Source organism: Mus musculus, chromosome 5 (assembly GCF_000001635.26).
Source record: "Mus musculus strain C57BL/6J chromosome 5, GRCm38.p6 C57BL/6J".
Lineage (NCBI taxonomy): Eukaryota > Metazoa > Chordata > Mammalia > Rodentia > Muridae > Mus > Mus musculus.
Window position 1 is genome coordinate 107,775,502 of NC_000071.6, and position 16,255 is coordinate 107,791,756.

The window sequence follows — 16,255 nt, forward strand, 5'->3', positions numbered from 1 at the left end:
ATCAATTGTTAAAAACATCGTAACTTGGGGTTGGAGATGGCTCAGCAGTTAAGAGCACTGACTGCTCTTCCAAAGGTCCTGAGTTCAATTCCCAGCAACCACATGGTGGCTCACAACCATCTGTAATGAGATCTGACACCCTCTACTGGTGTGTCTGAAGAAATGTACTCACACACATAAAATAAATAATTCTTTTTAAAAAAAAATCTTAAAAAAAAAAAAAGATGTCTAAGTATCACATCACCACCCTGGAGCTGTCGCTATGCTGGAAATGACTGTCCCCACATGTACCATACCCCTTTTTTATATGTACAGGCCCTCCTCTGGGGTGTCTGAAGACCGCTACAGTGTACTCATAGCAACAAATCTTTTAAAAAATCATAACTTGGTACAATTTCTAACACTAAAATATATATTATATATATGCATAAATACACACCATCAAAACAAAATAAAAACATTTTGTTCAAAGTAATTTTATAGCTATGCATCAAGAAGGCTGGCAAGATGGCTCAGCAAATAAAAGTAGGAAAGCCTGACTTTGCGCTAAAAGAGGGAAGTAATGAGTCCACAAAGTTGCTCCATGTTCTCTATGTGCAGCATACTGTGGTGTACACATACCCACATTCACACCCACATGCAATAAAGTAAACAAAAAATCAAAAAGAACACAAAATAAATCTAAAATAGAAAGAAAATGTAAGCAGTGATTAATAAAATAGGTTTACAAATGTTCAGAGATAGCCATGGTGGCACATGCCTGAATTCAGCACTCAAGCCAAGACATAAGGATTTTGAATCCAAAGCCAGCCTGGGCTATACAAGACCATGTCTCAAAGGAGAATGAGGTCTTCAGTGTGCACACTTGCAGCAGTTTACTAGCATCATGTCAGCATGCATTCTACAGTGCACGATGTGCTGGCCACTCTGACGTTTGCTTTCCAGATTACATATATGTGCTGGCTACTGAGTCCACTGGCTCTCCCCTTCCTGAGTTTTCTTCAGATACCTGACATACAAGCAAAATTTTCACCTAAAACATGGTTTTTAAATTTTTATAGGAAGAGGACCTTGGTCCTGTGAAAGTTATATGTCCCAGTATAGGGAACTGACAGGGCCAGAAAGCAGGAGTGGGTGGGTTGGTGAGCAGGGGGAGAGAGGAAGGGATAGTGGGTTTTCAGAAGGGAAACTAGGAAAGGGGATAGCATTTGAAATGTAAATAAAAAAATATCTAATTTTAAAAAAAGAAAAAAATTATATATTACTTCTAGAATTTGAAATAATTACTTAATAGACCTTGTTATTTTAGTCCTGTTGGCTAAAATTAAAAACACTTGTTATAAATAAATATACAACCCTAAAGGAAATAACAGAAACAATTAGTAATCTCCCCCATGTTCTCTTCATAAAGATTTCAAAATAAATCTAAGGTTATACATAGGATGTGGGTTCTCTCTGGGAGTAGTATTACAGAAGGTCTGTGGTATTAGCAGGGTCATGACACAACACAGGTTGCTTAGTCTTAGATGCAAGTGTAGAGCTTACATTTTTAAAGTATTTTTTATGTTACAGACACAGAGAAAAAAACTACCAAAGAAGAGATTGTAGCACACAAAGGCAGAGCCAAGCTCTCTCGCCTTCAAAACTACTTTGTTTCTACAGAATACTTTCAAAAAGCTATCTCTTAACTATTTTAAAGGTTAAATAACATTTTATGGCTATATTATGAAATTAGGTTCAACGGTCAGAGAGGCCACAATATTAACTTACAGCAGAGTGAGGACTGTTTTGTTCTAATTGGTTATTTTCAATTCGTCTATTACAGCCAAAGGCCTTATGCATTGGAACTGCACTAGATGACTGCAAGACAGTTGACAGGTTGCACCCTGAGCCAAATGGTGCTGAAACAGAGAACAAGCACTAACTTTAATAAGTTATTACTGATTTCCAACGCAGTCCCAAGGACAGGGAGCACCCTGGCTAATAAGTGAAGTAATACTGAAACATTGAAAACAACCACTAACTTTAATAAGTTACTACTGATTTACAACGCAGTCCCAAGAAAAAAAGTTAATCAGAACAGAAGATGTGGTAAGTGGTAACCTCTCCATGACTTTGAGGTGACTCATTTGAAACATCTAAAAACAAATCACACTAACCTTGTGTGTAACTAACTGATGGATCCTCAAAACAGTTTCCTGTAACTTAAAGTTATGAACACAAAGTTTGAGTAGTCTTTTTAGTAACCAGAAGAAAATGAAAACACATTTGAGTATCTATAAGATATGTGTTCTGAAAAGTACAGAGGAAGAAAAGAAGTCAGACTTATTTTTCTAGCATTTTTTTCATGGCTAAGTTTGACTTACAAAGAGAAACACATACTAGTATTTTAGAGTGACATTTCTGACAAGATTGGACAAATGTACACATGAAAAGATCAGCCTTAGACACAAAAGCTAGAAAATGTTTCTTATAAATTGTAGTTTAACTAGCAGTGAATTATTTTTGTTACAGATATTTAAAATTCCACATAATTCTAAGTTTCTAAAAATGATGAGATATAATTTACATTAGACATTATTTGAAATAATCTTAGGTTTAAAGAAAAACTGAGAAGGTATTTCCATGTACCGAGCAGGCACTTTCCCCATTAGCATCTTACATTCTTCAGTTATGTTTGTAAAGATTCAGGAACCAGTACTGATACATAATTATGAATGAAGCCCACAGTGTACTCAGCTCTGTTTTCTGTAGCTCCGGGCCTGACTTCCCCACTTGCTTTTTCTGTTGTAAGCATTGACCCGAGACATAGCAATAGATTTATTTATGACTTTAGGATCCTTTGGCTGTAACAGTTTCTCAGATTTGTATTTTTCTTTTTTCATGGCTTTGAGCTTCTCTAGTCAAGTGTTTGCAGACTGTCCACAATGGAACATGTGTGCAGGAAGAAGATCCTAAAATGCCATATACAAACTCTAATGACAAGACAGCAGGCAGGGTGGGATAGTCCCTATGCCCAGCTCTCTTTGTTGAGATAGTTACAAACTAGCTATTTCTACATTTTAGAATGCCTGAAGCAAAAGCCCTAAAAGAGAAATATTTTACAATTTAATTAAGTTGTTCAAAAGGGAAACAATAAAGAAATATACTTTGAGGATCAGATGGAATCTTATCAAACAGAAAGAAGTTTGCCAGCTACGACATAGCATATAAACTATCACCCACTGTGCAACTATTAATTTAGGAAGCTGGAAAGTACAAATCAATTACAAAGCTTTATGGTAAATTCCATAATTCAGAAATCACACTGTAATTTCACACCATTAAAAGGATTAAAATTTTAAAGTGGTAGTAAAGAGCTTATCACTTCCTTTCTATCTCTGTCAAAAGTGCAGGCTGCTCTGGGCACACTGATTTAAACCTAGATCCCACATTCTCTGTCAGAACAGAATTGTGAGTGGGCGTTTTCTAAGCCAAGAGTGGTTGGGGTATTGCCCATCTGAGGCATCCCTAGAGGTTATCTATTGGGCAAACTAGCAAAAGTGGGTAAATGTTACAAAGTACCAGGAACAGTACCAAAGTTAGGTTTGAGTAGACCCATACCATTTTAAATGAAAACTTTCCGTTATTTGTAACATAGCAGTACAAACGTAAAGCCTCACTTAGTACACAGTTTAATGTGGTTTTGATAAGACAACAAACATGCTTTTTTTTTTTTTTTTTAAATCACCTAATACAAACTCAGTTCCAGGACTAAGAATCAGGAAGCATGGGTTTAATTCTCACCTATTTTCCTCAACGGAGCTAAAATGAACTTTTCGATGCCTTGTCCCACTACTTGAAAAGTAGAGACAATTCTATATATTGTCAATGTAAAAACAGGGTTCAAACAACATTTGGATCCACAGAGCAGTGGAAAACACCAACAGAGAAAAGGTGATTTCTGCCATTTCCCACCACTCTAAAGATGACACACTCTTACAAGCATTACTCTAAACAAGGTTTAATTTAAGCATTTTAATAGGCTAAATGTTATCTAGCTCATCTCTGATATACTCAGAACCTTTCAGTGATTTTCCATGTTGCTCAGAGAAAAGCCAAAGTTCTTCGGTTCTGTGTAACAGGTCCTAATTATTTCTCAGACTTGCTCCTCTCTTGTCAAAGCCATCCAGAGACTGTTCCCATTTGCTCTTTACTTTGGATAGGCCTTTGTCCTTACTCTTAGCAGTGAATTCTTTGCCCAAATCTGCCTGTCCTACTTTAATTATGTGTGTATGTATGTCAAAGGTGTCAGGGTCCTCTGGAAGAGCAGCACGTGCTCTTTACCATTGAGTCCTCCAGCCCTGCCTGTCTGCCTTCAAAGCCTTGTTTAAATGTCCCTCCCAATGAGCCTTACTGGTTACATTAGTAAGGGAGCAATAGTCTTATTTCAGCACCTTCTTTTTCTTCTATTCTTTCACCATGACTTTCATCATCTAAACTACATACTGTGAGAGTTGTTCACCAAACTATTCTGTCTAACATTAAGCTAAATAAGGAGATATTTCTGAATTGTTTACTAATCCAGGTAGTGGTTTGAATAGTAATAGGCATGTCATAGATACTCCACAAATTTTGGATGAACTGAAGTTAACACTCCACTTAAATTTATAATTTAACCACTTTTTCATATCTTTTAAATGGGAACATTTAAGATCAAAATGGCATTTCAAGAAATAAACGTATTCATTTTCACTTCAATAAATAAGAATGTTTTGACTATTACTATATGTTGATGTTGGAAATAATGAAACCAAGTACCAGTTCTTCCTCACAGTGAACTTCGGATGCACATAAGTGGGACAAAAAGACCCTGAAAACCATGTCCTGGCCACAGTGGTGTGGGACGTGTGACGGAGCTGCAGAGCAGGGGGCGCAGGAAGGACAAGCGCACAGTAGGCTGTGCTGCGCCACTCACACTGATAACTGAGGAGGTCAAAGGAGAAACACTAGTGAAGTAGGAAGGAAGGTTCCAAAGGCTGTGTGACACTGTGGTCTGGGCACAGCCTATGACACCCAAGGAAAGGGAATCATGTCTAAAAGGAAGCTAAGAATGAGAACTGTCCTGATGGGAAAGGAATAGAAGTGAACGATGCACATAAAGGAGTTATTAAAGGAGACAATCTAATCTACTATAAAAACAATTTAACTACCCTAGCAGTATGTTCTAGTACTAATGAAACATTTTTAATTGAAAAGAACTAAAGTGTGGGTTCTATTATAAATATCAACTCACGTCCAAATCTCTATGTCTCAGGTTCTCCAAACATAATGATACCAGTCAATTCCTGTCTTAGATGGCTGCTGTGATGAGGACACTGCTGGGCACGTTCTGTGTCCAGAAGTGCCAGCTACTAGTATTTTTGTTATTGGTGTGCTAGAATAATCAAAGTTGCCAGTATGAAGTATATTTCCAAAAACATTAAGTCCATAAACAAAATGTTGAAACAGGATTTTATGCAGCACAAAAATTAGCTTGCTTAGCTGGAGGAATCCAACACCATCCTCTGGTGTCTGCTGGCAATGGCATGCACATGCATACACACAGACACTCCAGTAAATAGCAAAGTTAAAAATAGGAAAAAAAATCAAGGATGAAGGGCCTGGTACTGTGGTTAATGCCTATGATCCCAGCCCTTGGAAGGTACAGGAGGATCAGGAGTTCAAGGCTACCTCTAGTGAATTTGAAGCCCTAGCCAAAGTGGGGAGGATGAGGATACAACAGTGGCAGAGTATTTGTCTAGCAAGCTTGAGACCCAAGATTTGATCCCTAAAACAGACAGAGGAGGGAAAGAGGAAGAGAGGGAGGGGAAGAAAGAAAAAGGAAGATATTAGGTAAGAAGAAGTACAAAATCCCTGTGTGCTATTGCAGATAATAAAAACAGTCTGTGTACTTTCCAAACCTAAAGGAATGTCACTCAAAATTTCCACCAAAAAGAAAGACCATGTTTCAGGAACAGTGAAGTAGGCCTGTGATGCCAACAGTCATAATGTGCACACATGGGGTCCCGAGTTTTAATTATAATCTGGGGCTTTTGAGACCCTATCTCAAAATGAACAAATAAATGTATGAGAAAACAGCTGTGTTTAACCTGATTTAAACAACATACAGAGCATAGCATACACGTAATTGGAAGCATCACATAGTACTCCATAAATATATTCAATTATGCTTTTATGTATCCTAAGAATCCATTTATTTTAAAGCTATATATAAATAGACAAATAAAGCAGCTTTAAGTGTAGTAATTAAAACTGGAATGTTGAGGGCTGGAGAGAGCTCAGCAGCTAAAAGCACTCACCGCTCTGCAGAAGACCCTGCCGCATTCAGTCCCTGGGACTCACACCAGGTGGATCACAACCCTCCCCAACTCCACATCAAGGGTGCTGGCACCTTCCTCTGGCATGGGGGCAGGAGGCATGCATGCAGTGCACATCCACACATGCAAGCTTTTCTTTTTCCTTTTTTTTTCAAGATGGGAACGTTACTAAGATGGAAGTCTGGAGCCAGGCCTGCTGTGAGACACCTGTAAGTCCGGCTGCTTTACAGCCCCAACAGGAGTATCATGAGTCTGAGGCCATCATGGAAAACAGTGGGACCCTGTCTTAACTAAGCTTTAAAAAGAACCAAATGCAATGTAACTTCATGATCAATTAATTGTGCAGAATGCACATGGCCCTGGGTTAAGTCCTTAGCATAGGTAAGTAGATAGGCAGGCAGGCAGAGAGATAAATGATAGATCAATGATAGATGGATATTCATAATTACACTACAAAGACGGCTTTAATTATATGAATAGATTACATAGTCCAAAATAAAATCATGTTATATAACAATATGATTTATTACACCAAGGACTTGAAAATTTTAGTTTATGAGAAAGTAACAAATGCTGAGCCTAGTGCTCTGGAGTCAGAGGCGAGAATATCTTATGAGTTTCAGGTTAGCCAAGGCTATAGACCACTAACTGGAAGTATTAATCTGAAGAGATACAAAATAGAGACTCATAGTCCCCACCTAGTGGAACTTGAGAATGATCTGACATATTTCCACAACTGTGAACTATCTAAAGTGTAGTTATATTTTAAAAAAAAAAGTTTCAAATTTAAACAGAAATAATTTAAGAGGTTGTTTTTAAGGCTCATGCTGGCCTTGAACTTTCAATCTTCTGTCTCTATCTTCTGAGTGCTACAATTGCTGTCTGTGGATCTAATCTACATTAAATAAAATAAATGTTGAGCCGGGCGTAGTGGCACACACCTTTAATCCCAGCACTTGGGAAGCAGAGGCGGACGGATTTCCTGAGTTCGAGACCAGCCTGGTCTACAAAGTGAGTTCCAGGACAGCCAGGGCTACACAGAGAAACCCTGTCTCAAAAAACCAAAAATAAAATAAAATAAATACATGTTGAGCCACTGAGACATTCACTGAAATTTTCCTTTCTAAGTGACTTAACAGCAAGTCAGATCAGGAGCACACAAGCCTCAGTCCAGAAGGATAAGTGAGCGTCCTCAAAAGTAGAAAGTACAGAAAGTTAAAGACGACTACAGTGTGCAGAAGGGCATGAGGGCCCCTGCAGGACAGTCTAGAGAAACCTGGGCAGTGCTGTGTGTGAGATGGAGACATGATGCTGAGAGCCAGGGCAATGCTCTCACACTGAGGCACTCTGACAGGATTTGGGTAGGGAAAGACAACCAACAAACACTTTTGTCAAACAAAGGCAGCTCTGGTAACTTAGGAAAGTTTCCTCCAGCTGAGGCCAAGGGAAAAAAAAAAAAAACAGATGGGAGATTTCTGACTCAGAAAAATATTCAGTAGTAAAATGGACAGGAGAAAATGCTAGCTTTGCCTTTTATAGCACTAGTCCATACAGCAGGTAAAATACTGGCAAGAAAGTAACTATAAAGTGCAAAATAATGTTAGCTACTGAAGCTGAAAGCTTGCATATCTTACACTTGCACCTCTGGCACGAATTATGGAGGTAAGAAAGAAGTATTTGAAGTCACTCCGGGCCTCAACATCTCTAATGTGGTAATAAATGGTCTAGAAATCAAGATTCAAGATACTGATTTCACAGCAGTCACAACATGGAACTTCAGCATATATATGTGTGATGTGTGCATCTCTGGATGTGTGGGTGTGTGCAAGTGTGCAAGTGTGGATGAGCGGATGGAGAAAATGTTAATGAATACAATAGAATGCAACTTAGTCTATAAAAAGATAGGAAATGTGCTGGTTGTGAGGGTACACACTATAATCCTAGCACTCAGAAATAAGCAGAAGATCATGGGTTTGAGGATAGCCCGGGGCAATAAACTTTAGGCTAGTATGAGCATCACAATGAGATTCTGCCTAAAAAAAAAATTAATAGTAATAAAAAGAAATCATCTCATTTTCAACATAGATAAACCCATACACTCACTCACACTGGAATCTAAGAAAACTGACCTCATAGCAAGGCAACAAAATGTGATTTCTCTTAGCCAAACTAACCAGAGGGCACAGAGACAGTATCCAAATTAATAAAAAAATCAGAACTGAAAGGGGAGACATGGGCTGGGGAGATGGCTCAGTGGTTAAGAGCATCCGACTGCTCTTCTGAAAGTCCTGAGTTCTAATCGCATCAACCACATTGTGGCTCACAACCATCTGTAATGAAATCTGATGTCTTCTTCTGGTGCATCTGAAGACAGCTACAGTGTACTTAGATATAATAATAAATAAATCTTTAAAAAATGGGGGGGATACATAACAACAGAAAACGAGGTAACCCAATCACAAAAGAACACACATGGTATGCACTCACTGATAGTAGATATTAGCCCAAAAGATCAGAATACCCAAGATACAATTCACAGACCAAATGAAGCTCAAGAAGAAGGAAGACCAAAGTGTGGATACTTTGGTCCTTCTTAGAAAGGGTAACAAAATACGGGAGCAAATATAGAAACAAAATGTGGAACACACATTGAAGAAAAGGCCATCCAGAAACTGCCCCACCTGGGGATCCAAGCCATATATAGTCACCAAACACAAACACTATTGTGGATGTCAAGAAGTGTATGCTGACAGGAGCCTGATATAGCTGTCTCCTGAGAGGCTACGCCAGAGCCTGACAAATACAGAGGTGGATGCTCGCAGCCAACCACTGAACCATGGCGTCCCCAATGGAGGAGTTAGAGAAAGGACTGAAGGAGCTGAAGGAGTTTGGAACCCTATAGGAAGAACAACAATATCATCCAACCAAAGATCCCAGGGTCTAAACCACCAACCAAGGAGTACGCATGGAGGGACCCATGGCTCCAGCCATATATGTAGTAGAGGATGGCCTTGTTGGTCATCAATGGGAGAAGAGGCCCTTGGTCTGTGAAGGTTCGACACCCCAATGTAGGGGAAAGTGAGGGCTGGGAGGTAGGAGTGGGGGTGGGGTGGGGGTGCACACCCTCATAGAAGAAGGAGGGAGATAGGATAGGGGGCTTCTGGGAGGGGGGAATTGGGAAAGAGGATAACATTTGAAATGTAAATAAAATTAAAAAAAGGAAAAAATTTTAAGGAAATGAAAACATGATTACTAAGGGCCTGGCATAGCAAGTTAGAGAAATACTTAAGAATATTTGATGCATCTTTCTTCACTTTTCATAATATGATGTAACATGTAGATTTCACTTAAGCAAAACATGCAGAATATGAGTTTCTTAGTTTTAGTAAGTATTTCAATATCAAAAAAACTAATTTGGCTCAGTGGGTTAAAAAGTTTACTCTACAAGATGAGGACATCAGTGTAAATCCCAGTGTCCACAAGCCTGTGGCCACATCAGGGAGCTCACTGGCCAGTCAGTCTAGCAAAACAGTGGGTCTCAAGGCAATATATACTAAGAGCAATAGAAGATTCCACACCATGCGCAGTTCTAGCTTCTACATATATGTGCATGAGAACACACACCTGCAAACTCACACGTGTGACACACACACACATACACACACAGAGGCTGCTGAGGCTACAGGCATGAGCCACCACACCTAGGTAAAGACCATAGTTGTTTTGTGTTTAGAAAGATGGTGCAGTGGTTTGAATGAGAATGACCCCATAGGTTCATATGTCTGAATGCAAGTTAGTGGAACTGTTTGGGGGGAATGAGAGGTGTGACTTTGTTGAAGGTGCACTGCTGCGGGAAGGCTTTGAGGTTTCAAAAGCCTCTGTCAGGACTACTCATTCTCCCTGTCTCTTCTCTCTGGGGTTGCTGTTTGTGGATCAGGATGTAAAGTTCTCAGCTACTGCTCTAGCACTACACCTGTTTTCTTCCCACCATAATGACCATTGACTAACCCCTCAACTAATGTTCTCTTATGAGATGCTTTGGTCATGGTGTCTCCTCAGAGCACTAGAACAGTAACTAAGACAGGTGGCAATCTTTTGAAAAAGTCCATACAGATTTGTGTATAATTTAAGTAACTAATTTACAAGCCAGGCATGGTATCTCATACCTGCAATCACGGCAGTCTAGATGCAGAGAAAGGAGTACTTCTGGGAATTCTGGGCCAGCATGCACTACATAGTGAGTTCCAGGGCACCCTAGGCTATATATGGAGACTCTGTCTCAAAAAAAACCAAAACCAAAACAAACAAACAAACAAACAAACCTTAAACTAACATGCTAGCCAGTTTTATGTCAACTTGACACAAGGCCACATCTGGGAAGGAGTCCCAATTGGGAAAAGACCTCACACACCAGATTTACCTGTGAACAAGCCTCAGGTAGACTTTCTTGATTGATGATTGATATGGGAGGGCCCAGCTCATTGTGAGTGTTGATCCTGAGTGCTTTAAGAAAGCAGGCTGAGCAAGCTACGTGGAGTAGCCCTGTTCATGGTGTTCTTTAGTGGCTTCCACTTCAGTCTCTGCCTGGCCCTGACTTCTCTAGATGATAAAACTCCAACTCTGTTTGGTGTAACTAATACACCAAACAGACAAACAAACCCTGTAATACTTTGTTCATATAGGAAACTAACTTCTTTATCCTAGTTCATATAGGAAACTAACTTCTTTATCCTAGTTTATAAATTAAAGAAATAAAAGTGGGGCACGGGGCAGGACATGGTTCAGCAGTTAAGAGTATTTATTACTATTGTAGTGGACCAAGATTCAGCAGCCACATGGTGACTCACAACCATTTATAGTTCCAATTTCAGGGGGCCCAATACCCTGCTATGACTGCCTCATGGTTCAGAGATATACACACAGGCAAAATACTCAAACACGTAAAACAAAACAAAATAAAACTAGACCTTAAGGGGGAAAGTAGGATTCTCAACATTACTTTAGGGTGGGGCAGAAATTCAGCACTTGTAATCTCCTACTATAGCCTCACAAGTGATGGGAGTAAATTATCTTTTTTTAAATAAAACTGGCAGTGCAGAGACATTATAAAGTGTTACTCAAAAATGGACTGAGAACTATAACAAAAGCAAAACCCAAGTTCTTTGCTGAGATTTTGGACTTCAAAAAAATTAAAAGCTTTTGTGCATCAAAAACAACCATCTGTAGGGATCTGAAACTCTTTTGTGGGTTCTGTGATATGTAGGCCAAACATTATACACATAAAGTAAAAAAATAAATCTTAAAAAAAAGTGTCCAACAGAAGAAACAATGGAATTTTTGTGCTCTAAATTACGGATGTAAGAATGATATGTTTTACAGAAAATAGCATTGCAATTCCAAAAAAAAAAAAAAAAAAAAAAAAACAGAAGCACTGTTTATATAACCCAGTAGTTGTAGAGCATTCATAGAGCTGAGTGCAGGATGTCTGGCAGGTATTTACACATCTCTGGCCATAGCAGCATTGTTCACAACAGCAAAGGTAGATAAATGAAAGAATAGACAATATACTGCACATGCAATGAAGGATGCATTTAGTTTTAAAAAAAAGTATACACTGCATGAGTGAACCTAAGAACTTCATGCTAAGGGAAACGAGCCTGTCAGAGATGTCTCATGATCCCTAGATCATGAGATCATGATGTGGACAGATCCCTAGAGTGGTCAAATTCAGAGAGAAAAGACACTAACACTATAATGGTGAATGCCAGGGGCTATGAAAGGAAGGAATGTCAAGTTAGTATTTAATGGACACACTGAGTTTCATGCAGAAAATGAAGAAGTTCTAGATGGCATTGGTGGTCATATAACAGCATGCATGTTCTTAATGTCACAGAATAGTGAATCTTAAAAGTTTTATGCTATGTATAAATAAAAATGCCCCCAAGGCTGAGGAGATTAATCAATAGGTAGAGCACTTACCACTTACCTCTAGGGGGACCAGAGTTCAGCTCCTCAGCACCCACATAAATGTCAACTAAGCATGGTAGCTGCCTGCAATGCCAGCAGTCAGAAGGCAGAGATAAGGGATCCCTGAGGTAAGCTAGCTAGCAAGACCAACCATGCCAGTAAGAGACCCTCCCTCAGGAAATAAAGTGAACAGCAATGAAGACGTCCAGCTTCCATCTCTGGCCTCCACATGACCCCACCCCCACCCCCACCCCCACCCCCCCCCCCCCCCCGCACACACAAAAGCATCCTGAAGCAGACTAATATTGGCATCAGGAGGGAGGCAGACACAGAGAGGAAGGCCCACCTCTGCACTCCCACAGCATACATACCTGGATTTCAAGCTCAGCAATGTGCTGCTGCAGCTCAGCCACGGCCGCGATGCTATCAGCTTCCCGGAGCCGCACAGCCATGACTTCCTCCTTGTTCTACAGCAGCAAACAAGACACAGCAACAAAACAGGTGAGTTCAAAAAGCAAGCATTTTCAAAATATTAAGGTGTATAAACTGCACATTAGCATTACCCAGCAGTGTCTGAGCAGCCTGGTATAAACAACCACAACAAACAGGACAAAAACAACTTAGAAGTGGCCATTTATCAATTCAGATCAGGTTCTGCCTCCAAATGAACCTGTGTAAAATTTAAGAAAAAACTTTTGTGATTCAGGTGTTCGGGATTGTAAAACTGGGAATTATAGGCTTTTACTATTTAAAGTGAGAATATTCAAATTAATTTTGATATTCGAGTAGAGTGAAAATAATGTTAATACAAATACTATCCAGATACTTTATATAAGTGAAAAATGAGCTTTAAAGATTACTCAAAGACAAATCATAAGCCTTAATCACAAAAAACCTTAATGAAAATGAATCTACCTATATAACTAAGGGACTGGCTTCCTTGAAAAGTTACAGTTCTTATGGAATTGTTACACTTTAACAAGGGAAATAAACAGGTTACTGGGTGTCAGAATGACAATTAATACACTAACATTAATTCCAAGATCTGCAAAAGGCAATAGAGAAGGCTGAATCAACTTAGAGCTCGCACACAAGGGTATATCAGAGCTAGTGTCCTCAGTGTACTTCACAAGGCAAAGATGAACAAATAAAAACTAAGAAAAAAATCCTGTATCCATCTGCCGAGTCTCCTTTTCTGAGTCTTTATTCATTACTTAGAAAAATTCAAAACAAGTATCTTCATAACTGAACATTTTTTTTTATTTTGCTAACAGGTGCTAAAACAATATTAAATTCAGAAACACTGTTACCAAAATGTTTAAAGAAAACTGACATCCATATAGAGAAAATTAAATTTAATACTCTGTTAATGATGAATCGGCAAGGGCAATGTGGCATTACGGTCTGCCAGCTACCACTGTGACAAGTCACAGGGACGTAACCTCACTGTGCACTACCTTATTTCTAAATGAATCCAGTTGCAATTTAGAAAGGGTCAATTCTTCAAGTTAGTACAATTCTACTGCTGCCTACAGATTTCTTCAGTCTAAATTCTAACGGCCATGAATATTGATTAGGATGTAATTTCATCTCTGGATTTCAATGACACTGATAAACCACTCAAGCTTCACTCTTGGTTTTAATGACACCAGGACGAGTTGATGGAATTACAGCTTTATATGTGCCACTGAAAGTCTTATTTTTCATAGAATAATAAAGCTTGCATATATGAGACCTACCATCTGCTAAGGAGATTAGTACTTTCTGTTAAAAGTTTCACAACTTCCCTTCAGGAATCCGCACTAGGCCTCAGATGGCATGCATCTCTTTAGTGATTTTCACACACACTTGTGCGTGTGTGTCCGTGCTGTTCTCCACTTGATGGCGCCAGCCAACTGTCCTCATTACCTAAAGCTACTTAAGTTCCTTTCATAAAAAAGGAATTTATTTTAATGCAATTTATTTTGAAAGCTTAACAGAAATTGTGCTCATTTTTCTTAACCCACTTGCGCACATACATTTCTCCTGCTCTCTCTGTTACACAAAAACATTAGTTGTGACTGCCTGCCTGCTAATATGATGAGTCAAGGGAGGAACTTCAACCTCTGCAATTACCTGCATTTTCAGGTGAGCCATTACAAGCTGCATTTTAAAGGGCTAACCCTCAAAAGGCACATCACAAAGGAGCATTAGTTAAGACATTAACTTAATCAAGGTTAAGGTTAAAACTGAGGTTTCCTCCCTGAAACTTACCCTCTGAACAAAATGAGCTAACCTTGTCTGAGAACAACCACTAAAACAAGACCAGGAAAAAAGAAGGAAAATTTACTCTGGGTGTGGCACATGCCTGTGATCCCAGCAATAAGAGACAGAGGTAAAAGAATCAATGGGATTTTGAAGCCAGTTTGGTCTATAAAGCAAAATCCAGGCTAGCCAGGGCTATATATTCAAAGTCTGTTTTCAAAAACAAACAAAACAAAACCACAAAACCCAATCCTGATAAATGTATAAAGCCCTACTGCACTGACACTCACCTTGCATTCAATCTCTGCCTGTCTGCGCTTTGCCTCACTTAACTGGGCAAGCAAGCCCTTGTTCTTCACAGACAGCGAGCACACCTTCTCCTGCAGACTGTTCACCTCTTGCTCCGCTCTTCGAAGTTGGTTACTATTGATCTGGTTCTAGTGAGAAATGCAAATAGACACACTATAGATAAAGGATGGAAATTTTTAATAATTTTTTATCTGTCCATCTTATACTTCAACAGCCTTATAAAAAGTTACTTAAAATGTGTACTAAAATGGAAGAAAGATATACAACAGCTTTTTATATATTACTTATTTAAATTACTTAATTATATTATTATATTAGTATAATTTTAGTATAATAATCCTCCGCCAATTGTGTGGCATATGTAGTTCCTGTAATTGAAAGGATGAGGAAGGATGTTCAGTAAGAGTTTAAGGACAGCCTGGGCTACACAGTGAATCTGAGGACATCCCATTCTATATAGACCTCAAAAAAAAACAAAACAAAACAAAAAAAAACCAAAAAAACAAAAAGAAAGAGAGAGAGAGAGAGAGAGAGAGAGAGAGAGAGAGAGAGAAAGGAAAAGAAAAGAAAAGAAAAGAAAAGAAAAGAAAAAAGAAAAGAAAAATCTTTAAAAGAAAAAGACCTGAATTCTCCGAAAGAATATTACAAACTCTTAACCAACACATTAGCCAGGCATTGTTGCCCACACCTGCAATCCCAGTATTTAGAAGGTAGATGCAAGAAGGTCAGGAGTACTAGACCAGCTTTGTCTTTGTAGTGAGTTTGAGGTTAGCCTGGGCTACATGAGATCCTGCTTCAAAATGCTAGAAATACTAAAAATTCTAGACCTCAATATATCATTTATACAAAAAAAAAATCTATAAGCTTTGTCTTATGAGCTACCACTGAAGCACATAACTCTATTTCAGAGGGATGTTCCTTCAACACGGCTGCAAAGAATTTTCCAACAATGAAATACAAAACCACAACTTAAGACTTAATTGTGCGTGAGAACAGTGCATGACAAAAAAGAAGAGTATATTCTAATAATTTCTCATAGTGAGGTAATTTTATGACTTCAAATAAAATAAATGCTTAAATTATTAAAGATATAAAGGGAAGAAGAAAAGCATACTAAGAAGAGGAGCCATGAGAGGCCGTGCAGAAGTGGCAGAGCAGGGCAGGCCCAAAACCTCAGCACTTGAGACCCAAGATCAAGGCCACCCTGAAGAACACAGTGCCACTTCAAAGTCAGAGCAGGGGGAGGTGGAACAGTGAATTTGGCCAAAAATACTTTAATTTTTGAGCTACTGTCTTAGTATGTAGCTGGGTTAGTCTGGTACTCATAACCATTCTGGTTTTCCCTGCTGAATGTTGTAATTATAAATGTGTGTCAC

The 16,255-nt window shown here is 38.9% G+C and overlaps 1 protein-coding gene across 16 annotated transcripts in view; it reads right to left on the reverse strand.

Moving 5' to 3' along the window:
* The window catches only part of Evi5 (ecotropic viral integration site 5), a 130,313-nt gene that overhangs the window by 30,707 nt on the left and 83,351 nt on the right, over positions 1-16,255 (reverse strand). For 15 of the 16 annotated variants that reach the window (NM_007964.2, XM_030254128.1, XM_006534780.4 and 12 more), the window contains 2 exons: positions 14,861-15,007; positions 12,698-12,793 (listed from right to left, as the gene is read on the reverse strand). In NM_007964.2, the coding sequence (NP_031990.2) occupies positions 12,698-12,793; positions 14,861-15,007 (243 nt within the window). Of the gene's footprint in view, positions 1-1,282; positions 12,411-12,697; positions 12,794-14,860; positions 15,008-16,255 lie in introns of those variants that run through there. The other variant, XM_011249408.3, reaches the window with a different exon arrangement.